The following is a 25,161-nucleotide window of genomic DNA, read 5'->3' on the forward strand; positions in this document are numbered from 1 at the left end:
TTGAGATGAGCGAGAGAAAAAAATGCTTGAAAACGAGAAAAAAAATTATTACACAAATAAGAAGGAGTTCACTAAAAAAGCTGTATCTCTGTAATAAATATATTTTTTCAACTAAAAAGTTTTAAAATTTATCAAAAGATACAGAAAATTTGTTTAAAACTGATTCATTCACAGCTTAACTTAAAAGGTCTATTTTTGTTTAAAAATGTTTTTCGGCTATACAACTTCCCAGGTGAAAATAGTATGTCAGATCTGACTCCAGATCTGGCATCAGATCTGGTATAAGATCTGATAAATGTACGCCAGATCTGATACCAGATCTTGTATTCGATAATCGACATCAGAACTTATATCAGATCTGACATCAGATCTGATGTCAGATCTGAAGTGACTGTATTGCCTTTAATTAATTAAACAATAACTTTATTAATAATTAAAACTTTATAACAAATTTAGTTATATTTTAATAATCACATCGATAATACCTTTAAGAAAAATTCCTACAATATTTAGGTTTCTGATAATGTAAATTTAAATTGATTCAACAACTTTTATTATTAAGATTTATTATAAAATTTTAATTATTAATAAACTTATTGTTTAAATAATTGAAGGCATTACAGTCACTTCAGATCTGACATTAGATCTGATGTCAGATCTGATATAAGTTCTGATGTCGATTATCGAATACAAGATCTGGTATCAGATCTGATGTCAGATCTGGTGTATATTTGTCGGATCTTATACCAGATCTGATGCCAGATCTGGAGTCAGATCTTACATACTATTTTCACCTGGGAATTGACATCACGTCGAGAAAAAATTAAAAAAGTTTCAGAATATGAATTTTGGTACAAAAAAAAGTTTTTCTATACTTTTTAAGGCCCTATATTGTTCTAAAAAAATTTTTTTAGTTGAAAAAATAAAACATTTTTCCGCCTTTAAAACGCAGGCAATTCGAAAAGATCTGAAAAAAATTAATTTTTTGCAATTCAATGCAATACAAATGAGGAAAAATTTTGAGTTTGAAAACAGCTCATATCGCCTCTAATGAATTTTCAATAATTTTGAATGATTTTTTCTAAAGCCCTGGGCATTTAAAAATCTGAGAAAATTTAAGATTATTTGATTTTTTGAAATATATTTTCATGAATTTTTTCAGATTTTTTAAGTTAATAACGTCTTCACAATCGGTAAAAATAGAAAAAAAACGTTCATACGGTATATGTAGGATAAGGAATATTTGGGAAAAGTTGAGTCCTAAAAGCAACATGAAGATACATAAAAATTTTTTCTATTATTTTGCTAAAATAGTAATTAACAATTGATTTTTTAATGAAAGATAACAATTAATTACCAACTGGATCGATTGGAATTAAATTAAATAATTTTGATTGTTAATTTAAAATTCATTAAAAAATAGAAATTAATTGACTCTATTTCAACTGATAAAAAATTATTCTTACTTATTATTCATGAATTTTTATAGTTAAATTTTTTATTTTGCTCGTTCAAATATTAATCAAAATTATTTACTTTAATTAAAATAATTTATCAATTGAAATCTGTTTAATTTGTTTTTTTATTTCAATTGATTTTTATTTTTTTAATCATCTTCAATTAAATTTATTTTAATTTCATGTAATGTAATTTGATTTAATTCAATTTAATGTAATTTAATTTAATTTAATTTCATTCAATTTAATTCAATTCAATTCAATTCAATTCAATTTAATAAAAACAAAAATTATTTCTCAATTAAAATTAATCCAGTTGATAATTAATTTCTATTTTTTAGCTGAAATTGATTTTAATTATTAAATGATTTTCAGTTACTATTTGGAAATAAATTAAAAAAGTTATTGATTTTCAAAATATTACTGGTGGTGCCTTCAAAATGATGATATAAAATGTTTAATTTATATTGTTTTATATTTTATACTATTTTTCACACCATGTTAAAGAATATTTAATAAAAATAATTGTAAAAATAAAGGCCTTTTCTTCCTGTACGTACCAATCGAAAAAGTCTAATTACTCTACTTAATAGACATTTGATACTGTACACGCTTTAAATTTCTCTCACACACACATCACCCACACATGCGAGCGTGCTGTCTCTCACTGTGGGTACAGGAGCGTATCAACTGGTTACCGAGCTTTCATATATATAGCATACAACAAAATGGCGGCGTATGCTCGGGGAGATAAAAGCATTCTAGTTGAAATTGCTAAAATGCATAAATTTTTTTAATTTTTAATGTTTGCCGAAATCATAAAAGTACTGTTTCAGTATGACGTATCAGTTCGATCGCTTGCAAAGTAGCTGTAGCTATAAGTATTGACGTTTTGAAGAAGTATACGCGATCCTGGTCCTAAGACTCAATCGGTTATCTTTGAAATTTACGACAGGAGACTGAAAACATAATTTTCCAGAAAACGCTAACGAAGAAAAAAACCAAATGGGAATCAAATAGTTTTGAAAAAAACAATGGAAACGGAAGAAAAAATTTTACTCAACTAATCATTAAAAAAATTTGATTTTAAATGACTGTGGGAGACGGAAATAACTTTTTATTAAAAACCACAGTCCAAAACATTTAAAATTTTTACACAATTATGTTCCATTTAAATGCGTGTCAATTGCCAGAGAATTAATCAACGCCATTGTTGGTATATGCTATATACATCAGAAAATAGAAGACTTTTACTTACTAGTCTGTACTGTCGCGTGAAGTGGACTGTGCTAACGTAACTGTTACACTAATATGCTTCTCGTATACTAGACTTACTCATTGCTCTGCATAGGGTGCAATCAAGTAGTCACTGCACCTCAAGAGGGCGCTTGCATATTCGTCTCTAAGTCTGTCTCATTCTCTCACTTTCTCTATTAATCGAATGATGTTTGCCTGCGCAGCAGAGTGGCTCGACACTGATACTTGCCGTATGTATATATGAATACTCTCAGTTTTTGAGAAAAAATGAAACAGTCATTTTAAAGGTAAAGTTTTCTTAGAGTAGTTTTTCTCCTTCATACGCTAAAGAACTATTGAATAATCAGTGGCGTGTTAGAAAAAGTGCCGCTTACAAGCTCATTTTCACTTACCGCGCGCGCAATTCGAAGGGCATTGATACATAAGATTTGGGATTGATAAAAGTACAGAGAGGAAGAAAAAACAATTATGAGAGTTTTCTTAGAGTAGTTTTTCTCCTTCATACGCTAAAGAACTATTGAATAATCAGTGGCGTGTTAGAAAAAGTGCCGCTTACAAGCTCATTTTCACTTACCGCGCGCGCAATTCGAAGGGCATTGATACATAAGATTTGGGATTGATAAAAGTACAGAGAGGAAGAAAAAACAATTATGAGAGTTTTTACTAATTCTGAAGAAATTTAGAAATTATTCTTTGTTTTAAATTAATTTTAAATGGTTTCTATGTTAGCTTTCCAGTTAGAACATATTGTTATTACTAATCATGTCTCTCTTAGCGAAAATAAACAGTCTTTCTACAAATGTTTCAAACAAAGTCGACTTGTATCCAAATTTTTTTTCGCATCGATCGCATGCATAATCTTTGCGATTCTCGTGGACAGTCTTTATGTGCACGAGTAAACTCTGTTTATTTCCGAATTTCTTCCCACAATTGTCACATGATTTTTTTTTAAACTTCTCTTCGCACTTCTCACATGCAAAATTCTTGCAGTACTCATGTCACTGCACTTTTTTTATATGCCTCTCACTGTTTTTATATGCCTAAGCAAACTTTGGTTATTTCTAAACTTCTCTTCGCACTTGTCGCATGCATAATATTTGCGACTATCGTGTACTGTATTTATATGCTTGAGCAAATTATTTTTATTTCTAAATCTCTTCGCGCACTTTTCACATAGATAATCTTTGAAAATTTCATGGAATATTTTTTTGTGCTTGAATAAAGCTAATTTATTTTCAAATTTCTTTTCGCACTTGGTACAAGTGAAATTTTCGTTATCTTTGTGTACCAATTTTCGATGCGTAAATAAACTTGATTTTTTCATAAATTTCTTTTCGCACCTGTCACATGCAAAAAAGTTGCAGCATTTGTGTTCTGATATTAGGTGTCTACTTAAATGACTTCGAAACTCAAATTTCTAAACGCAAACGTTACACTTGAAATTTTCACGATCTTTGTGTACTAATTGTTAATGCGCAAACAAAATCGATCTTTTTACAAATTTTTCTTTACAGTGGTTACATGAGTAACCTATTTGTTCTTTTTGAATTGTGTCTTGGTTTATTATTATGCTCGATTCTAGTGTAAATGCCTCCTGGCAAATATTACGAACGTTTTTTTTGTCGTTTGAAACAACCATGTCGTGTTCACTTGAATTATCTTTTAAAACAACTTCCTCGTCTTTTTTCTCACTTTTATCCATTTTAGTGCCTAAAATAATCGATGAATCCTTTTATCGGGGGTCACGGAAATTAAATAAGTAAAATTCATTTTCCGATGTTATGAGGTGTTTCACGGGGATAGAAAACATTAAAACTAATTTATGTTAACTGTAAACATGATCAGTTTTTGAGGGACTATTTAAAAATCGTGAAAAATCGTGTTGTTTACAAATAAGGTATACCAATTTATCTGTTTAAATATCATCCTCAAAATATTTGAAACAATTTAAAATTTTCACTTCTTGGCGATTCATCCATCCACCGTCAATGAAATGAAATAACTGTTTCGGCTTCAACACTATATGGCGAGTACCTTAATTTGTAAATCTACAAGTGTCACAGTAATCGTAATCGTTTAAGTTCAAGCACGGCGTTCTTATCATATTCAGATTCAGCGTTTTTACACTAAGAAAGAGCAGGATGGATAAGTCTATACATTCGAAATGTTACGTTCAATATGTTTATTATTTTATTAAGAAATATTAAAGTACAAAAATTATAACTAATCGTACAAAAAACGCTATGTTGTTTTTTTAATAACGAGCCGTCACACAAAAACAATCATGAAATGTTCTCCTATGGCCATTTAAATATTCATGATTTTATAAATTAAAAAAAAAACTTACAACATTCATAAGTATAGTATAATGATCGTAATCAAGATACTCGGTATCTTGATCTAACAAAAATTGCACTATCAGACTGTACACGTAGAAAGATGAAAATAAAACTCACGAATGATCATGTAGCGAGAAGGAAAAAATTCTTAAAAAAGTACGAGAAAGAAAAATAAATAAATCGATAGTAAATCCCATTTGTACAACAACCACCATCTATCTAATTCGCGTCTAAGCTTTTGAAAGTACTTTTTTAACTCTATCCTTGGACTCCTCGTAATTTTTCCATCGGGACGCGTAAACGGGCCTCAGCGTACTGGGCCGATTGTTGTTGTTGCTCGAGACGACGCTGCTGCTCTTGGTCATCGACACGTACTTCTCGGTGGTGCTGCTGCTTGGCTCCGGTTCGGCTTGACTAGTCTTCAATTGTTGATTATAATTAGCCGGCTCGGTGGTGTACTTCCAAGAGTTCGTGTCCTCCTCGTTCCACTTTTCGCTGGTCAGCGGCTTGATCTCGTAGGGTGGCTCTTGAATCTCTGCGCAAAGGTTACGAAAAAAAAAAAAGAAAATCACTCGATGCTCGACGTTAAGTGGGCAAAACCAAAGAATCACACACTTACCATCCTGATTGAGGGTGTAGGCCGAGTTCTCCGAGTCCGGATAGATGTAATCGTTGACGAAAGACATTGGACGACGATCGAAGCTACGACCCCAGCCGCCACCGCCGCCGCCGCCGCCACCACCGCCTCCGCTGGAGTAGTCGTAGCCGCCCCCGCCGCCGCCTCCGGTCTGGGGTGGCACTCCGTAGCTGTCGGCGGGTGGCGAGTAGCCGCCGCCACCGCCGCCGCCGCCTCCGCTTATGCTACTGCTGCTGGCTTTTGTGAGTAAAACAATTTCTTTCAATTGGCCTGTTATCGATAAATACACATTTTGGTTAGTCACGTGAGACGTTATTTTTGTTTTTTAATCATTACCTTGGCTACTGCTGCCCCCGCTGTATCCTCCACTGCTGCTACCGCCGCCACCGCCTCCGAAGAAACCTCCACCGCCACCGCCGCCTCCCTTCTTGCTCATGAACTGCATGATGAGCATCATCTTGGATATCATGAGGGACATCATCGAGAACACCATGCCCTTCATGGCCGCGACGCCGATCATGCCCATCATGCCCATCTTCAGGCCCATGGCCATCATCATCATGACTTTCTTGCAGCCGCTGTCGCCGCCGCCCTTGCCGCCTCCTTTGCCGCCTCCCTTGCCTCCCTTGCCACCCTTGCCGCCACCGCCGCCTCCTTTGTCGCCTCTGCCTGCAAAATCAAAGCCGAACGATGTAAAAAAATAAAGTTTGATTCGAATGATTGCTTAGACCTGCTAACCTTCGACGGCGTTGCTGCTCGTATCGTCGGCCATCACGTCGATCTGATTCTTCTGGCCGTTCCATCTGGGCAGGGTGATCCTCAAGGCGAAATTATCGAAGAACTCGTCGATGCTCTGGTCGATCCTCTCGCTGGGCCCGAGCAGCAGCAATCTACCCTCGTCGCTCCTGTCGCGCGCTTGATTCTTGATCTTCACCAGCTTCATGTTCTGGCCGATCAGGGTGATCTCCGGCAGTCTGCCTACCTGATCCAAGAATCTCGCGATCCTCTTCTGCATGCAGCTGAGCGAGAGATCCATGGCGCAGCGGCCGATCTCTCTGAAGGGAAAGGGTGGAAAATTGTCGGGCTGCTGCTGCTGATCCGCGCTGCTGGCTGGATGCTGCTGCTGCTGATCTTTACCGGGCACGATCCTGATGGCGACCTTGATGCCGTTCTTGCTGTAGTCGAAGATCTTGCGACCCTTGTTAATCAGCTCGAGATCGCGTATGCTGGACGCCTGCGCAGCGACGACCAGCAGTGCGAGCGCGCACAAACTTAGCCGCCTCGAGGAGGCAGCCGACGTTCTCGTGGCCATTGTCAGCTGCTGCAGCTCACGACGCGCACCAAGGTTTTTTTCGTCGAACTCGCGGATGGATCTCTCGATGCTGATTTGTTTTTTATCGTTAACGCGTGCACTTGTCTCGGAAGCCAATGATGAACTGACTGTCTGAGCGATAAGACGAAGCACTTTTATATAGAAGAGGATCCGTGCCGTTTATGCGAGGAATACTTGCGGCGAAATTGTCACGACGATGCAGCAGCAGCATCGGGCCGTGGTGGTGTGGTGCATGATCATACAGACGCTGGAATATAATCGGTATATAACGTAATAATTGTGCGGGCGGATGATGATGCTGACGGCGGTTTTCATTATGTCTTTAGGATATTAGGTTGATAGATCCGCCTACCAAGCGCTACAAGTCTACTTTTCGACTCTCTCGTCTCTTTCGAAGACGTTTGAGCATGAGAATGAAGCGAACTATAGGCATCCTGGGCGCATCCTCGTGCTTTTATTATAACTAATTTTTGTGGCCGAACGAAAGAAGGTAAGTCAGCCATCGACTGCTTCTTGTTTTGCACCAGTGACCTTGAAATTTGTTTGGTATTCGCTGGTATCGATGGTAAATAAAATAATCCGTTTTTGAATGCGCTATAATAGACTAATCTTGAATTGATTCAATTGTTTATTTACTATGACCATAATGAGTAAATGACGGTAACTCCAAGGATATATTTAATTTTCAAATAATATAAAAACGACAGACAAATGTACTTTTTCAAAGCTAAAATTTGATCGGATATTTTCCAACCCTATAAAAACAAATTCATTGAAACACTGTTTCGTAATGAATTTGATAAACGATGGAAGGAAAGGAATAAATAATAATGTTATAAATAATGTTATAAAAATAACAAAAGTCGAATCTCTTTTAATACTTGTTCTTCGGGTACACATTTTTTCAGTATTACAGTGATTAGTACTCAAGTAAGTAACTTAATGTCAGCTTTCACCGACAGATGGCGAGTAATTTTATCTGTGAATTCGCAAGTGGCAAAGTCAATATAAATGTATAAGTTAGTCAATGTTCTTAGCACTATAGATTGCACATCATTTGAAAATGCATATATTTTGAGTTTGTCGAATACGTTTGTTGTATAAAAACCACTGTCATTACTGATAGTGGAGAAAAATTTCAAGAGTAGCAATATTTCCATTGTAAATTTTACTTTTAACACTACTGATTCATCGTTTATATTAAAGTAAACTAATTCCTTATTGTTTACGAATTTGATTTTTCCAGATTTGTAGAAGATTTTCCCTAATATGCCAGTTTTACTACTGTAATTTTAATATAAAATTTTTATTATTTTTGCAACATGAATTTTTTTGCAATTTTTAATTTGTTATTTTTAATTTCAATTATTCTGGGTAATTATTTGCTGATTATGTTTTTAGAAAACAGAGAAATAAAGAAAGAAAGGAAAGAGGCTTTATTGATTCGCGTCCAGAATCAGTTCATAAATTATTCGTCAACAATGTTGGGATTAGACCGATACCTTAGATTTTTTTATAAAACTTTTTATAAAATTATTATTTGTCCTTTTACAGTATTTATACAAAATCCGCTACACCTTAAATGTCTAAAGCAGAAATTAAGTTAAACTCAATATAAAAAAAAATCAACTGAATTTATTTATTGAAGCCGTGGATCTGTAGTATAAAACAATATGGAATAGTTAGAAGCTGTTCAAATTAAATGTGAAATTCAACTTAATAAAGTTCAATTTTCTAATCCAACTACGCTACAACAAGACCATCAAAAAAGCCCTATTCTGAATCCATTCCGAATAAAAAATTTGATAATTTTGCAATTTCCATTTGCAATATCAATATTAATAAAATTTTATTCAAAATAAAAGTAGATAATACTAGAGGAACTTTGTTAGACAAATGATAATTAATTAACATGAAATGTACAAAAAAGCATTATGAACGATGTAAATTTTTATGATTTTTATGATTCAATGAAAGGAATCTCATGACAATAAAATAAAAACGATTATTCACTTGTTAAAGTATATAATGAGCATTATCAAAATAATTGTAACATGTTGGAATTAATTTTTATGATAAATTGACATAATTTATTCCTCGTTCATTCGATATGAACCGTTTTATGAGTTCATTAAATTTGAGTGTGAGTCTTATAACGACTACTAATTTTTTTTATTATTATAGGAATTCAAAACCATGTTTTCGTGTCACGAATATCGTATGGAATAAGACTCACACTCAAATTTAATGAACTCATAAAACGGTACATTTTCTATTTCCACAATAAGTACGATGGTACTTTTCAAATATTCTGAATCTGATTTATTCTTCTAATTTCAATAGTTCATTGATGAGGTTAGACATTTTTAGTATAAGTAGTTTTGTTATTGAAAACCAAGATTTGAAAATATAATAGATATAAATTGTCATTTTTCACATTCAATGAACGTTTTGTTCATTTGTTGGGTGTGCAATTGTAATAAAACTTTGATATTTTTGCAAAATTTCGAAGCTAGCTGTTTATAAGTCTTTCAATCGAAGTTTAACGTCATGTAACGATATATTATTTGTTATTTTAGAGCAATTCTATTGTCATGCTGGCAATATTATGATCACAATATTTCATCTTTGCGACAGCGGAATATGATGTCGATATTTCTGACTGTTTTATGTGGCATATACGTTTGACATTATGCTACCCCTGTAGTTAATTTTAATCTACTATGATACATTTAAGGTGGCTCGTCAGCAATCATAACAATAGTACAGCGAGGCGTATGTCTATCTCTTTCTCGCATTAGGCAAGCAACCGCTCGCACTATTCGAAATCAATGATTTTACGCACATTTTGTTTCATTACTCATTAGTTAGTTCGATAAGGGGTAATTTTTAACATACTAATCGAAAGGTAGTGACTTGAAGCATAACATTCTTGTTTTTGGTTAAAATCTGTTGTTTAATAAAAAAGTTATGGCGTCAAATGTATGAAATTATGATGGCCTCCCATAAGAGCCCATGATTCGTTCTCAAAAATTGGTTCGGTAACCCGTGCTGAAATTTCTACTACATATCAAGGGCACCTTAAATGACATTTCTGCATGCGAAGTTTCATAAACATCTGTTGTCGAGCCGTTTTACTGATGAGCCACCTTAAGAATTGATGATCGATTGCTAATGAAAATTGACGAACCGAAGCAAAAGTGTCTTGGATAATTCATGGATTAATTATTTATTATTAATGTTATTTGAAGGGACATGACTGTATTTATTTCTGAAAATTCATGTTGAGTGTAAACAAGAAAATTTAAGATTATTATGAATTTTTTTTTTTATTTAAAATTATGTTTTTATGAGTCTTTTTTAGTCCGAAAGTATGACACTTGTCTCTTTCATTATTTAAATTAATCCAGCATTCATCAATGACGATTCATGATTCTGTAGTTCTATGCTGCATGAATCCGAATGGAATTTATGACCAATTCGAACACTTAGGGCCTTGAAAGCTTCGTAATAAGATTTTCTCCGCTGATTCTTAATTGAATTATTTATTTAATCCACCAATCTCAAAAACTATCTGTAAACTTTGTAAGAAAATCTATTTTTGGAATTTTTTTAGTATTTTAGTACGTAAAACATTTTGCTAGCCTTTTCTTGAAATTCTGTTTCACATGAGTAGGAGAGAAAAGCACTGTTAAGAATATTGAATTTTTTTTGGAAATTAATTTATTCGTACTGATTTCATTTTGGCACTAAATTAAGAAAAGTAAAGCCAGACTCTACCGCTAGATGTCGAGTAGCTTTAAATGTAAATCTGTAAGTGGAAAAATGAAAATAATTGTATAAATCGAACAGCCAAGAAAGCCAAGAGCCACATTCATTATAATGTGATTAAAAGTTGCTAAAACAAATAAAAAGTAAAAATGGACCTTTTTACAAATCTGAAGTTTATTAGGATATAATATAAGGATTTTTAAGGATACAAATCGGTTAAACCAAATCACCTTTTTATCCGTCGAAACCAAGCAAATAATGTATATTTTTTATTCTTGCTGCAGCATAATGACATTTGCTTATTATAAAAGTTTAATGATAAACAAAAAAGGATTTTCAAAAAAAAAGGTCAAAATTTAAACGTTTAATTTAAAAAGCATATTTTATTTGAAAATTGTATTTTTTTAATAAGTATAAAATTGTATTGATAAAATTAACATTATCTACGTTTACATTTATTAACTTACGATTCATTTATTAACTTGTTATTGTTTGAAACCAAGCTTTTTGTACTATACCTGACGCGAGTAGCAATCAAAACAAGTTAAAATCCATTTAAATAAATATCATACCTTTAGAACTATTTTAAAAAGTAATGTAATCACCGAAAAGTACAGAGAAAAGAAAGTTATGAATGATAGGTCAACTTTATATATTTGTATTTATCGAGTGAAAACTAAGAGCTCAATTTTAAACTACTTTTAATTTTTCGGAGAAATGATTACCTGATTTTAATCATTAATAGGGACAGAAGACGATAGAGAAAGTAAAATTCTTCGATAAAAGCGATCAGTAATTAAAGCTTAATATGACGGGACGTACTACAACCTATGAAAAATTGATATACTCTATCGGTGAATATTTCAAAATTAGAATTAAAATTTCACAATATCATACGGCTAAACTAAAAAATAATTTAAAAAAAACACTGCTCGGAACTTAATCTTTGGCTACGAAGTTCTTCAACTAGCATAATTATTAGTTCAAGACGATAGAAAAAAAGTCTAAAAAGCAGAAACTTATGATAAACCGATACGATAAAAAAAGCAACGAGTTATGCAGTTACCAAAAGAGAATTCAAATCTACTTTCGCTGTAAACGAAAAAAAAAAAATATATTCAAACTACGATCACTAGTAGGTCTTTCCGAATATAGAAAATACAAATTCTACGTTATTCGTGCGAATAAAGATCGACGACGGATAAAAGCAGCATAGCATTTAGCGGTACGCAGTCAGGGTAAAAGTAAAAACAAGCCATAAACCGCGCCGCGGCGTAAAAGTCTCGAGGAAACAGTAAAAAGCGATCGGAAGTAGGCGAGCGCAAAAAGGGGCGAGCGCGTCGAGCGCAGTTGTAGCATGAGCTATTTACAATGATATGCACTCCGAAAAGACGACGCGACGCACTTTACTTCATTTTTGTTTTTGTTCTCTCTCTTCAAACGTAACGACGAGCCCGTCGTCTCTCTCGCACGTTGCCGTAAGTGACGATCGTCTCCTCCTGGGAGTGGTGCAGCTGCTCGTGCTGCCGTTGTTCGTGTTGTTTCTGCGCCTCGTACCGATGGTTCTTCTCGATCTGCTGCTGCATGTGCACCTCCGGCACCGTCTCCAAATTGCGCGCGTATCCGGGATAGGCGTGATGCTCCTCGGAGCTGTGGCTGTGCGTCGTGGCGTAGACGGGCTTGCTGACGATCTCGTAGGTGGTCTTGTGATCGCCGCCCGACGACAGATGCTTGAGCCCGACGATGGCCGAGAGCATGAGGGCCATCAGGCCGGTCATGAGGGCTTTGCCGGCCAACATGGCCAGGGCGCCGAAGCCGAGGGCGCCCAGGGTGCCCTTCATCATCATCAGGCCGGCCATCATGCTGCCGTAGCCTTTGTCCTTTTTACGGCCTGCGGGGGGGATCGGAAAAGCGACAGAAAAAAAAATGTGAGCGCGTATTTATCTCGATCGTTAATGATCCAGCTTGTTGCTTTAATTGAATACATGTGCTAACGAGGCAAGATATTAGGAAAAATATCGCGATTAAACACTGATTGCCCCAATGTAATAAACCCATTGACCCATTAACCGTACAACCAAGACGAAAATGTTTGTGTTTTTACAGTTTTAAAAATCATCATCCAAGCCCACTACCACGACGTAAGTAGGTTTTCTCACTGTTCGCGTTGTGTCGGTCGCGCACTCGAATACGTTCGACAAGTCGATTCCTAATTGTGTCACCTGACAATTTTACACGCGCTTCAATTCGATCGTGCAATGATCGATTTTGCACGCCTGTTTTTATTTTGCACGCTCGGCGTCGCGATCGAGCTTATGGCTCGAAAAAAGCGACCCTGTTCGAACGGCCGTTTCTCCGCGATTGAAATTTTCTCGCGACGCGTCCTATCGTTTCTATTTCGAAATTTCTTTCCAAAAAAGTTAAAATATTATATACAAACCTGACTCGACGTCGTGACTTTTCTTCTCGCCAAAGTCCAATTGTTGCATCGCGGCGTCGTTGAATTTTTTCGTCGCCTCGAAGGTGCGAGGATCGAACAGCTTGATCGATATCGCGTGATTATTGAGATAAGTGCCAATTTTGTGCATCAAGTAGGCGTCCATGCGTTTGTCGACGTCTTTGGGAAAATCTCGAGCGAGATTGGCAACCACGTCGGGTGCATCGCTGCTGCTGCTGTTCTGCTTTATAACCGAGACTCCAGGCAGAATACCTGATGGAAACAGAGAGACAAGAGAATTACGTATATTTGGCAGTGTGAATAATTTAAAATTCACTTGTTTTTATTACTATAGAAGCTACTTTGATTTCTCCGCTTTAATCATTTCGGATGTTCTAATGTTTAGAAAACTTTAATCGTACCCTGGCTCCAGTCTGGGTCGATTCATTAAAATAAAATCATGTGAAAACGAAAGTGATAGATGAATCAAGCCTTAAAAAATTTGAGGATCACTCGATAATTGACAAAAAAAAATCACAGCCACTGCCGAGATTTATTTATCCGATGATTCTTACATTTTCTAATTGCTACAAACACTCACACTCATGAATACAGTTGTATAATCGAATATCGACCACTCACCGAGATTTTCTTGCTCCGACAGCCGATCGACGAACGACACGATGTCGAGCTTCAGACACGTGGACGTGTAGGTCTTGACGCAATCTTTTTTCCAGCTGTCCATGGGCGCCGTCGTTGACGCTGATGCACCCTGCGAATTCGTCTCCACGGACTGTCCACTCGTGTTTCCATTGATCTCGGCGTGCGCGGCGCGATCATTCGCCATCGCGAGCATCAGTAGCAACGCGCAACTCGATATCACCTTCATTTTTGCGATCTCCCGCGAGATTCGGGCGAAAAATTGCAATGATCCTCGGCCCGGTCCGTTTACCGGATTAAAAGACACTGGACCGAGCACCAGACCGGCGACTGCATTATATATGCACACACAAAGACACAGAGACACGAGCCCCGGCTCGCGAGTGCAGTGCAGCAGTAGCCGTAGCTCGGCTCTCTCACGGTCTTTTTAGTTTGCCTCCCTATCTCGAGCACGGGCATTAGTATACGTGTATATGAATGAGCAGCGCAGCGCAGAGCAGCACACCTCTCTTACGCCGGTGTTGCACACCTGCAACGCCGACTCGTCTGTGTATTTGGAGGACTGCACAAACAGACATACTCCATACACACTGTGCATAGAGAAGGGATAGCAACGAAATGGAGCGGAGAATTCAGAATCAATGTCAAATTTAGCCGAAAAAAAAAATGTTTATCACGGATACCAAGAGGCACAGAGATCATGTTCGATGCAGTCGTATACGATTGTCCATGCGGCGCGCGCGACCATTATGATTTTCATTCGGTCCCATTGGAGAGAGAGATAGCGTATACATGCATTATCATACTTTCATTTATCGCGACTCTATTGTATGAGCTCTGAAAAATGAACGCGAAGAATTTTTTTTCGTTCTCTCTCGATCGCGATAAGAGCACTGCTCGGTGTGGTTTTAAAACGAGACGCATTTTAGCAGTCAATTATTATAATTCATTTGAAAAAGTATCCAAGCTACCGGGTTAAAAATATTTACATTAAAAATTTAAAGATTTTTTCATGGATTGTCGCATTAATGTAAAGTAAAAGTGTTTAAATTGTCATTGAAATTACATTAATTTTCGTGTATTTGTTCTCAATTTTCTATAATTGAAATATCAAAAAGGTCAATTAAATTGAATTTTTAAATTATAAGAGAATAAAATTTTCGTTGATACTTGTACCCAAAAATGAATCAAACTTCATTGCATTTATTACCATCAAAGGTATTGATTTTTTAAAATCTACATCGAGATTCAAAAATCTTTATTTTTTATAAATAAATTGTAACTATTTAAGAGGTACCGATGTTTGCTTGATAACCGCGTAATTTTTGGCGAAATATTATCAATTTACCTTGGCCTTAGTATCTTCTTAAAACTCAATTAAGTTATTCAAAAATGTATTCTTTCCTTTATATTTTTGAACTTATGCAATTGTTTTTCCTTTACTACTAGCAGATTTTTAGATGAAAGTACTCGCCATCTAGTGGCAATGTTCAATTACGATTGGATTTTGATGAATCTTTCGAGCAATTTCAATCAAAATCTATTTTGAAGATAGAATTAAATCGGTTTTCTTCATTATTGCATTAAAAATAACAACCACCCAATATGATGGAATTTTCATGCATTTTTTGTGGAGTTCAAAGTAAAAAAATTAATCAATATCTGATACATTAATTTTCAATGGATATTTCATGTGAAATTACAAAGATTTTTGTGATTTAAAAAAAAATAAATATAGAAATTAATCATTGCTATAAAAGCCCTCGATAAAAGATTCCTTTTTTGGCGTTTGACACATTTCTGCTTAAAAAGAATTCAATTTCTAGTCACATTAATAGTATCGCATCAAGCACGTCCGGCGGCAATGAGAAAAAGTGACAGTGAAACTTAATATCAATACTTCAAATTCCAAAGCGAGCAAAAACTTTTATGATCCTTAACAATATTTTTCACCGCGAATCGTTGAAAAATTACAATCGCGGGACGTTTTATGCGCGTGCTAAATGGTTGGTCACTTTCTCTCTCGACTGTATAGAGTACCGCGAATAGTGCTCGTTGCTCTAGCCGATACGCGGATGAGAAATTATTCACGTAGCACCCGAAAACGAATTTAGTTTCGTGCGCAAAAAATTTGCAAAAATTTCTCACAGGCTTCCGAGAGACCTACTTCGAGCGCGCGTGGAATATAAATTGAAGCGCGCGGTACAAAGTACGGGCTAGCGCTAAATCAAATTTTGATGCCTACGATGATTGTTTAGCGCGAGATTCTTCATTTGAAGTTGACGACATCGTTTACTTTTTGAAATTCGAAATTTCATTTCGTTTCAATTAACCGGGAGAACTCACACGTCTTGTATTACTGGAATCATTCGAATTCGATCAAGTTTAGGGCACTTTTTCCTGACAAATACATGTGATTCACACTCCGAATATAGATTGCATAAAACATTACTTATTACAAAAATTAAAAAAAAATGTATTAACATCGTAAAACTAGATCACTATAACATTAGACACTGAAATTTAATATTTCAGTTGTGGTTTTTTGATCTGACGTTATTTACCTCGTGACTTGCAATGAGAAATCTAGATCAATCGTTGATTGAAGAAACCCTATTCTACGATAGCTCAATAATTTAAACTAAACAAATATTTACTGCACATATTGTAAATAAATATGAGGTTTTCATGCAGATTTTTACATTTATGTAAAAGAGTGTCTATTTGGCGTACAGTACAATAATACTACAGTTTATTAAGTAGTAAATGACTCTGAGCTCGGCTAACGGATGCTATTGAGCTACCTGCCCCTGTACTTCGACTTTTCTGTTCACTTCGCAGATAGCCGGGAAACCTGAGTACAGGAGCTTCAGTCGTACAAACTGTTCCTCCGCAAACGACGCTCGAGATAAAATGTTGAACTCGAGTCTTCTTAAAGCTACATTTATACCAATTTTTAAATTACATTATGTTCGTCATTATAATTAGTTGTATAATGAAAAGGTATAAATGTGCATTCAAAGTTATTAGGTAAATATGGACAAAATTGATATTAGATTAGAACAAGATATCATTGAAAAGGTTTTTTTTTTCAATTCATCGAAATTTTCATTTAAAATTGGTTTCTTATTTTTTACTAAAAAGCTCAGTGATATTTTCATTGACTAAGTGCATGAATTAATAGCATATTTTTGTTTTTCAAAATTTTGATACTTTTTTACTACCAATGACGTTTGTATTAGTTCGAAAATCTAACCCGAATTCATTTATTTCATAAATAAATGATATTTAATCATTCTTTGCAAATATCACATTTTACAGAAAAATGCAACCAAATCGAATAAAAATTGAACAAACTCCTACACGTGCCACACGTGTCTCCCACAAATCGTCTCCCTATTCTAGTACGCCGAAATATCTGAAAAAATAAAAACATTCGAATTCTCGAAACGAGCAACCTCCACTCGCCTAAACTCTGTTTGCTAAACTCTCGACGCTCCTCTCAATACACACATCTTTGCGGCAAAGACGCGTCGTACATATAAAACATATTTATATATACACGCAGCAGGAAGGCGATCTTGCTCGCGCGGTAGCATTCACCGTGCGAATGTTAGCCTTCACCTTGGCCGCCACCTGGTAATATAGCCGTGTGAGCGCCTCGATCACTGCCTCGTATAGACTTGCAGCGTGGTCCGCTCTTGCTGTGTTTGTGCATCTTTCGCGATGTCGTCTCCCTCCCGTTCTCCGTGCATCCGAAGAGGAGAAAAAAAAAATTACCGTTCCACAACGGATCCCGTTACTCCGACTGAGCGAGCGAGCGAGCTATCGTCCCCCCCACTACACCGACGATCCGCGGCAGTGGCCGCCATGGACGGTGGCAGTGAGTAGAAGGCTGAGGTCATGGCTCTTTCTCTCCATATATCCACTGTGTATATGTTTCGCTCGCGCACACAGCTCGGCGCAGCAGCGGTGGCGGTAGTGGCGGCGTCGGTCGCGGAAGTTAACGACTTACTGACCTCGATAATTGTCCAATGACGCCGACGAGCTCCGACGCACACGCCCACGACCTATATTCGACGTCGCCTTCCCCACTACTCCCACTTCGAGCTTCTACTACTAATACTACTACTCTCTCTACTATATGCGCATGGGAGCCGACGCTTGGTGCGCCTTCTTTTCCGCATACTTGTCGCGCGTCGTACTATATACACGTTCCACCTGTTGAGGTATTCGCCGATCCGGTTTCGTTCCCTCTCTCGCCGAGGATTCTACCTCTCTATCCCTACTCTATGAGGCCTCGAGCTATGTTGCGCTCGATGCACCGAGCGCGCACGAACGCACGCGGTTTTGCCTTCGTGGATTTTTTTCGTTCTCTCGAATACGTCTCGATGCGATATAATACCGATGAGAATATATAGGGAAAAATTCGTACGTATGGGAAAGTGTTTCACGAGTACTTTTTTTCCACCGTTGATAGATCGAAAAATCGTAGAAAAAAATTATTCGTACCCTTATAAAACGGATCAGCCAGATATCCGTCATCTCCCGTTCGTCTATGTATGTATAACGAACCGATCACGCTGACCGACGATCGCGCACGATTAATATGTAAATTCATTAATTGTCACCACGCGTAGTCTCCAATCGCAAAAAATAGGTCAAATATTTTTGCTTCGACCTAACGCAAATAGTTATAATATATCGACAGGATATAAATCTCAATGATTCTCGCGTATCAACGGCACGAGGAAACAGATTTTTTGAATGCTATGTTAACCGCTCGCCACGCTTCGAGGAATGCGTGCGTGCGAGCGCGAATATTATTTATGAATTTTTTTTTTCGAGTTGTATACAAAATGTATAATACGTTTATGATACTCGTGTGTGTGTAAGTTCGCGTGTGTGGCTGCTGCTGCTGCTCGAGCAATTAGGTTTCTCGCTTGTGGCAGCGGCGAAGCGCATAGCGATGCGGCCTTTTTTCGAGGGCGCGATTTGCAAGTGTTTACGTATAATTGTGACGCGTGTACCGTACGATTTTTCTTTGGCACGATTGTCGGATACTGCGCACGTATGGTCGATCTCCGAAGCCTCTAATTTTTTAACACCGATACGATATAACGCAAGACGAATCTTTCAGTTTTTCTTTTTCTTTTCTTTCGCGTTATCTCTTTTACTTACCTCGTGCCTCGAGCTACGGCAGCATGTGGAAAGATGGTTAACCGTGATTATTCGCACATCTTATTGTTACAATTAGACATACTTATTACTACAATGTTTTATGTATAAACAAGCATTTTAGAAGCTTAATTATTTCTGATCTATGGCTTAATTTTGTACGTTTTATATGAATAAAAATAAGTGCAATTTTCAATTATATAAAAATTCAACGAAATCGTTCGTGTATTTCAATTAAAATTAAATGAAAAATTATACAAGCGATGATGGATTACAACTAAAATGGAAACATTACACGTGCGCGATGCTAAGCGTAAACTCAATTACACGAAATATACGATTCGTGTGTACAAAAATATTATCAATCTCACACCGGCAGCTCCGGATAGCCGTGCAGATACTGTTGTTGATGCTGTTGCTGCTCCTGGTGCAGACCGACGAGTTCCGGTGTCCAGGCGTGAATCTGCGGCTGACTCAGCAGATCCTCCTGCGATCTGTGCCAGCCGCCAGCGCCATGATGATCGTGATGATGATCGTAAATGTCGTAATGATCGTCCACGTAGGGTTTGGCCGCGTAAGTAATCCTGGCCGGATGATACGAGGTCGGGATGTGCGAGGGCGTGAGAAGCGCCTTGAGAGCCACGGCGCCCGAGAGCAGCAGCGCCAGCACACCCGCGCCGAGGCCCTTGATGCCGATCAGGCCGATCAGAGTCAGCATGATCGGCAGGACGATGGCTGCCTTCAGTTTCAGGGCGAGGAGGATGGGCACGATGATTCGCTTGAGCTTGGTGCGAGCTGGAATCGTGAGATAGATTTACATTTTTTCATCGCTTTTATCTTGTTTAAATTTAAACATTTGTTTTGGATACATTCGGTAACTAATTTTTTTTTTTTTCATTTTTTGTTTCTCGACTTCTCAAAGTTTGCGTAATTAGGGGAAAACGTCTCTTATGGACATAGCTTCTTTGTTGTAATTAACGTTTCTTTACATTGGTCAAAACCTTATACACCCATTTTGACTTTACCACTTGCAGAATTCCAAATAAAGGTACACGCCAACTATTGACGGAAACTTGAACTAGGAAAGTGGTTTCTTTTTTGGAAACAATTAAATTGTCATTTTTAGTGTAATTCAGTGCAATTTCAGTTAATTTAACATGCAATTAATTTTTTTAAATATAATTTTAACAGAAAAACTGTCAAAAAACCAAATCATGATTATGAATTTTGAAAATAGGTCATAACGTTGAAAATTTCTAACAGGGCAATAGAAAAAATTGTGGAATATTTGTTCAAATTTTCTGATATTACCACGGCAATTTTTCATTCTCATATCTCATATTATTATGCATCATGTGGTACAAATATAAGTAAAAGGACCCTCCGCGAGGGCAAAAAGTCGAAATGTTCTATGTTTATAAATCACCAACTCAAATATATCTTTTCTCATGCAGAAGTGAAAGCTTCTTTAAATTTTTTGTTTTTAAATTTTACGCCTCAAAGGTACGCTCACGTCTTGGTCGTAAACAGTGATGAAATCCTTTGTAAAAGAGAAAGTACACACACACACATAAACACACGGACAAAATCCTTACCATGATAGTCAAGTTGTCGGTGATTTTCTAACTCGCTTTGAGAGAACGAGAAAAAAAATAAGGAGGTCGAGCAAAGACGACAAGTCGAGTGCCATATACACACGAGTCAAAAAGTATATGCTCTCTTGTATGTACACACATACAAACACACTCGTAAACGTGCAAGAAGATTGCGAGAGAAGTGTAAAAGAATGAGAAGCGGAAAGAAAGAAAGAAAGAAAGAGAGAGAAAAAAAAAGAGGAGCGAAAAGGAAAATTGCCGTGGCGAGTGAGAAGATACGCCCGTGTACATAAAAATGTCTGGTGTCCTCGAGCCTACTTTCTTTCCAAGGTGATTCGTGTAAAAAGGTATATAACACGCGCACGCGCACACACACACATTCTCCCTACTCTCTTGCCCAAGGTATAATGCCCAAGAGCTCGACCCAGATAGCCGAAAAATTCGTCCGAGAGAGAGAGAGAGAGCCACGCGGAGAGAACATCCTCTTCTCCTGACCTCCTTCTGGTTCCAGCGAGAAAGAGAGAGAAGAGAGGAAGAGGATGTCTCGAGCACGTGAAGTAGCCCACGCGTTGGGTTAACCGCCGATGTATTACAATACGTCAATACCTAAAAGCCATGCATATGTACTTATGCTTTGTAATTTTTTTTTTCGTTGTTCTCTTTAACTAGTGCGGCTGCTGATGCTACTGATAACGAACTAGGGTATTTTTTAAATTTTAGATGGCTCGGAGGATTGCACGGGTGTGCTATAAGCAATTTTATATTGTTGTAAAGATTTGTAAAATAATTTATTAATAATTATGAATTGTGAAAAAACTCAACTATAGCAAGTGAATAAAATATATTATAATTCGAATGGAATTTAATTGGTAAACTAAGCAACTTCTCATTCGGGTTTTCGCTGTTTCGTAGCGCCATCTGAGTCAAAATTTGCGCTACCTCACTACCAAAGCAATAAAACTCGAGCAAATACGGAAATTATTCTGGGATCAATTAACGGTGCATTTATTTGCAATAATATACTTTTTTGATTGTATTTGATGAGCAATGGTTTTTATATTATCAAACTCAACTTTTAAATTGATATCGTATTTTTCATTTAATTACGAAGGAGTTAATATCATGCATTGATTTATTTATATTATAGATAAATAGTATTTTACTAAAAAAATTCAAGCTTTTATGCAATTAATGCATTTCAATATTTTTTTCCTCAATTGTATTCGTAGGTCTCAAAAAATATTATGTTTGTGTCAATTTTTATAGCGCAACGCTGAGCATTGTTATTTGACGATAATTTTTTTTTTAATATTACATACAGTGTTTCATCAATTATATCAATGGGAGATTTTTCTAATTTCAAAAAAATTATTCAAATATTCTATCAATTATTTACAACTAATTCGTTCAAAAAAAAAATTTTAGAACACAAAATGAAATAGGTGTCGATGAAGCCTGAGAAAGTGGTATATACAATACACACACACACACACACACACAAGCTCTCCGCTTGCACGCGTGGAATACCTCATTATTATACACGGCCTGGCTCATGAAAAAAAAACAGGCGCACACACACGCAGCGGAATGCACCACGCGCAGCGCCTCGAAGAAAGAGAGATAGCCTATATACTCGTGTGCGCAGCGGCGCATGATGCACCCGGAGCAGAGAAAAGTAGCACTGCGAGTAGGCCTACTTTTCCGCGATGGCAATGGCGGGGGGGGGGGGGGNGGGGGGGGGGGTCCGTAGCAGCAGCGAGCAGTGACCCACTTGACGGCCATTCGCGGGACCGCCGCAGCAGCCAAGTGCAGCAGCAGCCGGCCTTATATAAAAGATCGGGCGGCGCGCCGCAAGCCGCCAGGACATTTGGAGCTGCCGGCGCGGTGCGTGAATCTCTGCAGCTGCGAGACGTGCTGCCGCGTGCAGCGCATTTTACAAGTGCTGCTGCTGCTGCAGCTCGTGCTTGGCTAATCGTGTGCACTGCAGCGTCGCACTGAATGTCACGACGTTACATATTTTTTTTTGTTTTTGTAATAAATTTGTACGTTTTATGCGTGTCTCGAGCGAGGCGTCGATTTTTAAGATATGCAAGTTTTTTTTCACGGTATAATTCGCAATCATTTATTGTATATGGCAGAATATTTGAAACCCATTCATGAAGGTAGAGGTCAGTCTTCCTTTACACGAAGTTTGAACGCGAGACTGAATTAGAAAATGGTAGTTCACCGGAGACAAGACAATTTTTTTTTTCGAAATAAAATGAGTTGATAAATAATTTTTTCCCTTTATTGTTTAACTATGTGAAAAAGACCGCTGTTATCGGAAAAAATGAACGATCACCATAAAACAATATTCATTGTTTTAATTATGATTGTTTACTATGTATAGCGGTTACGTTTACACATATAGCTAATTAGGTTAATAGATAAATAGTAATTAAGACTCAAACTAGTGTAAAAAGAGTAAACATGAATTATTTATCCTCGTGTCGTCTAATGGCTCTAATTAAATCAAAATCCTGAAACGTAATGCTTACATAGCAAACCGAGAGAAATCTCTATTCATTTCTGATACTTTCAATAGATAGCAAGTCCATTGTAAAATAAGTTAGTCTTGAATACACTAAAAAAATCATATAGATATATAGTGCAATTTTGCCATGGAAGCAAAATATATTTTGTTGAATATTGTACCCCTAAGATTTTTTTCAGTGTAGTCGTAAGCAAAAAAAGTGTCATCTTACGTTCCGAAGCTCCGCTTATCAGACCCCTCATTTCGAAGCTGTAACTCTTTCGTCCCAAAGCTCGACCGAACAAATCGCTGGACGATCCGTCGCTGGGAAATCGAATCGACAGTCGTCTGCTGTCGAAAAAAGCATCGATCCTTCGCATCAACGGATCTTCCTCGATATTTTTCTCGCTCGTCTCGTTTACTTCTGTAATTTTGTCCAAACTAACGATGCTCGGTACTATCTCGATCGAGTCCCGACGATTTAAATCATCCATAAACGACGTTAATTTGGCCTCGTTCGACGACGACTCCTCGATCGCCAGTGCCGATGCAACGAGACAGCAGAAAATAACGAGACATAATCGTACGGAGGATCTGCTGCCGGCGAACATGTTGTAAAAATTTTTTTTTTTTCTAAGTAACTATATATATGTAATTGCTATATGGCACTGTGTACACGAGCAGCTGACGTTTCGATGCACTCGACAAAACTCTTTATCACGACTGTCATTACGAACGAGGCAATTTTTCCTTTTTATATGTCGCCCCCGCGATCGGCACCACGGAAAGGGTGGGGTTTTAAAATCAATTGTCAAACTGCAAGTGTTGCCTCGATCGACACGCACGTGGTGTCGCGAATTTTAAATTTTACACACACACGGTGACTTTTAGATATAGAGAGATGCTGGCGACGCATACTAATTGCGCAACAGTAGGCACGCGCGTTTTTTCTTTCGCCGCTTCGCACACAGTTCGCTTTCGAGCGAGACTCGTGCGCGCCTCTCGGAGTCCTTCACACGGAGAATTTCGGATCGCTGCTCTACATTTTTCTGTTAATGTATTTTAGAAATTTGTTTGCTTTGAAAAATGTCAATAAATATACCCGCGGGATGGGTACACTTTCACCCGGTAAAAGGTATACACATTAAATTAAATAATTACATTACACGCATGGACGTTTTTTAGCTCGGTCGAAATTTTAAATAATCACTGCGATAATACCCTCGTACCTACTGTGATTTAATTGATACGGAAAATGTTCGATGTCCAAAGCCTCTTAGGTGATGAATGACTTATTTCGTAAATATAAGGTACATAAAAATTACTATTAATTTTTTTGATTATGAGAATCTGTTGTGGGGCATCTGGGAATTGTTGTGTCAAAGGGGGTTGCAGCTGCTTTACAAGAGTGGAGGATTGCCCAACAGGGATTAGAAAACACATTCCAACTGTAATGATTCGATTATTTTGACTTCAATCAATGGGTGATAGATTTTTTATGCTCTAATCGTTTCTCACATTGAATGATATGTTTGAAAACAGACATTACGCGACTTCTCAGATTTATTATGAAATTATGCGATGGACGTGACCGTATGTCAATTGCGTATGATGGTTGGGGTGAAAGCTGTGATTTTTTTACTCTAAGAGACGCGGCTTTTACTTCCTATCAAAGATAATCGTATAGCTTATAAAGGATACCTTACTAGAGCATTATATTTGTCAAATGCTGTGAGTATGACTAGAAAACAAAGACATTTTTTAGAGAAATGATTTGTATTATGAAATGTAACAGGAGACTCAAAGAAAATTTTATATTGCAACACTTAATAGGGTTTCATCAAGATCGTTATTCAGAGTATTTGAATTTCTGACATAAATTTCATTTGCTTTGAATGCGAATAACTCGTAAGAACTTGAAGGAAGTAACTGAGATCTGGCCTACTAATTTTTACTGATCCAAGAGCAATGAGTGTGTTAAATAG

General features: G+C 37.0%; 3 protein-coding genes across 3 annotated transcripts; all 3 read right to left on the reverse strand.

The window, feature by feature from the left end:
- Nucleotides 1-5,283: 5,283 nt before the first annotated feature.
- Nucleotides 5,284-7,002, reverse strand: LOC106649067. The gene is made up of 6 exons (XM_014366336.1): nucleotides 6,429-7,002; nucleotides 6,324-6,359; nucleotides 6,027-6,293; nucleotides 5,929-5,960; nucleotides 5,673-5,841; nucleotides 5,284-5,588 (listed from the first exon to the last, which is right to left on the reverse strand). Exons 1-6 carry the CDS (start codon nucleotides 7,000-7,002, stop codon nucleotides 5,284-5,286), a joined length of 1,383 nt encoding a protein of 460 aa, XP_014221822.1.
- A 5,228-nt stretch (nucleotides 7,003-12,230) lies between these two features.
- On the reverse strand, nucleotides 12,231-13,976 carry LOC106649068. Its single transcript, XM_014366337.1, has 4 exons — nucleotides 13,874-13,976; nucleotides 13,235-13,504; nucleotides 12,396-12,685; nucleotides 12,231-12,308 (listed from the first exon to the last, which is right to left on the reverse strand). Exons 1-4 carry the CDS (start codon nucleotides 13,974-13,976, stop codon nucleotides 12,231-12,233), a joined length of 741 nt encoding a protein of 246 aa, XP_014221823.1.
- Nucleotides 13,977-19,436: 5,460 nt separating this feature from the next.
- Nucleotides 19,437-23,787, reverse strand: LOC106649069. The gene is made up of 2 exons (XM_014366338.1): nucleotides 23,409-23,787; nucleotides 19,437-19,864 (listed from the first exon to the last, which is right to left on the reverse strand). Exons 1-2 carry the CDS (start codon nucleotides 23,785-23,787, stop codon nucleotides 19,437-19,439), a joined length of 807 nt encoding a protein of 268 aa, XP_014221824.1.
- Between the last annotated feature and the right edge of the window lie 1,374 nt (nucleotides 23,788-25,161).

Source organism: Trichogramma pretiosum, unplaced genomic scaffold (genome assembly GCF_000599845.2).
Source record: "Trichogramma pretiosum strain Unisexual culture from Peru unplaced genomic scaffold, Tpre_2.0 scaffold17, whole genome shotgun sequence".
NCBI classification, from domain to species: domain Eukaryota; kingdom Metazoa; phylum Arthropoda; class Insecta; order Hymenoptera; family Trichogrammatidae; genus Trichogramma; species Trichogramma pretiosum.

What these genes read in the sequence shown, in the direction of transcription:
- LOC106649068 (XM_014366337.1), bottom strand. Translation starts at nt 13,976, where the DNA reads ATGGACAGCTGGAAAAAAGATTGCGTCAAGACCTACACGTCCACGTGT. An exon ending in AAGTCACGACGTCGAGTCAG is followed by an intron (nt 12,686 to 13,234) that starts GTTTGTATATAA and finishes TCCCCCCCGCAG; the next exon opens with GCCGTAAAAAGGACAAAGGC. An exon ending in ACGCGCGCAATTTGGAGACG is followed by an intron (nt 12,309 to 12,395) that starts GTGCCGGAGGTG and finishes CAGCACGAGCAG; the next exon opens with CTGCACCACTCCCAGGAGGA.
- LOC106649069 (XM_014366338.1), bottom strand. Translation starts at nt 23,787, where the DNA reads ATGTTCGCCGGCAGCAGATCCTCCGTACGATTATGTCTCGTTATTTTC. An exon ending in GATAAGCGGAGCTTCGGAAC is followed by an intron (nt 19,865 to 23,408) that starts GTAAGATGACAC and finishes TCACGATTCCAG; the next exon opens with CTCGCACCAAGCTCAAGCGA.
- LOC106649067 (XM_014366336.1), bottom strand. Translation starts at nt 7,002, where the DNA reads ATGGCCACGAGAACGTCGGCTGCCTCCTCGAGGCGGCTAAGTTTGTGC. An exon ending in GAGCAGCAACGCCGTCGAAG is followed by an intron (nt 6,360 to 6,428) that starts GTTAGCAGGTCT and finishes TTGATTTTGCAG; the next exon opens with GCAGAGGCGACAAAGGAGGC. An exon ending in AGGCGGCGGTGGCGGCAAGG is followed by an intron (nt 6,294 to 6,323) that starts GTGGCAAGGGAG and finishes GAGGCGGCAAAG; the next exon opens with GAGGCGGCAAGGGCGGCGGC.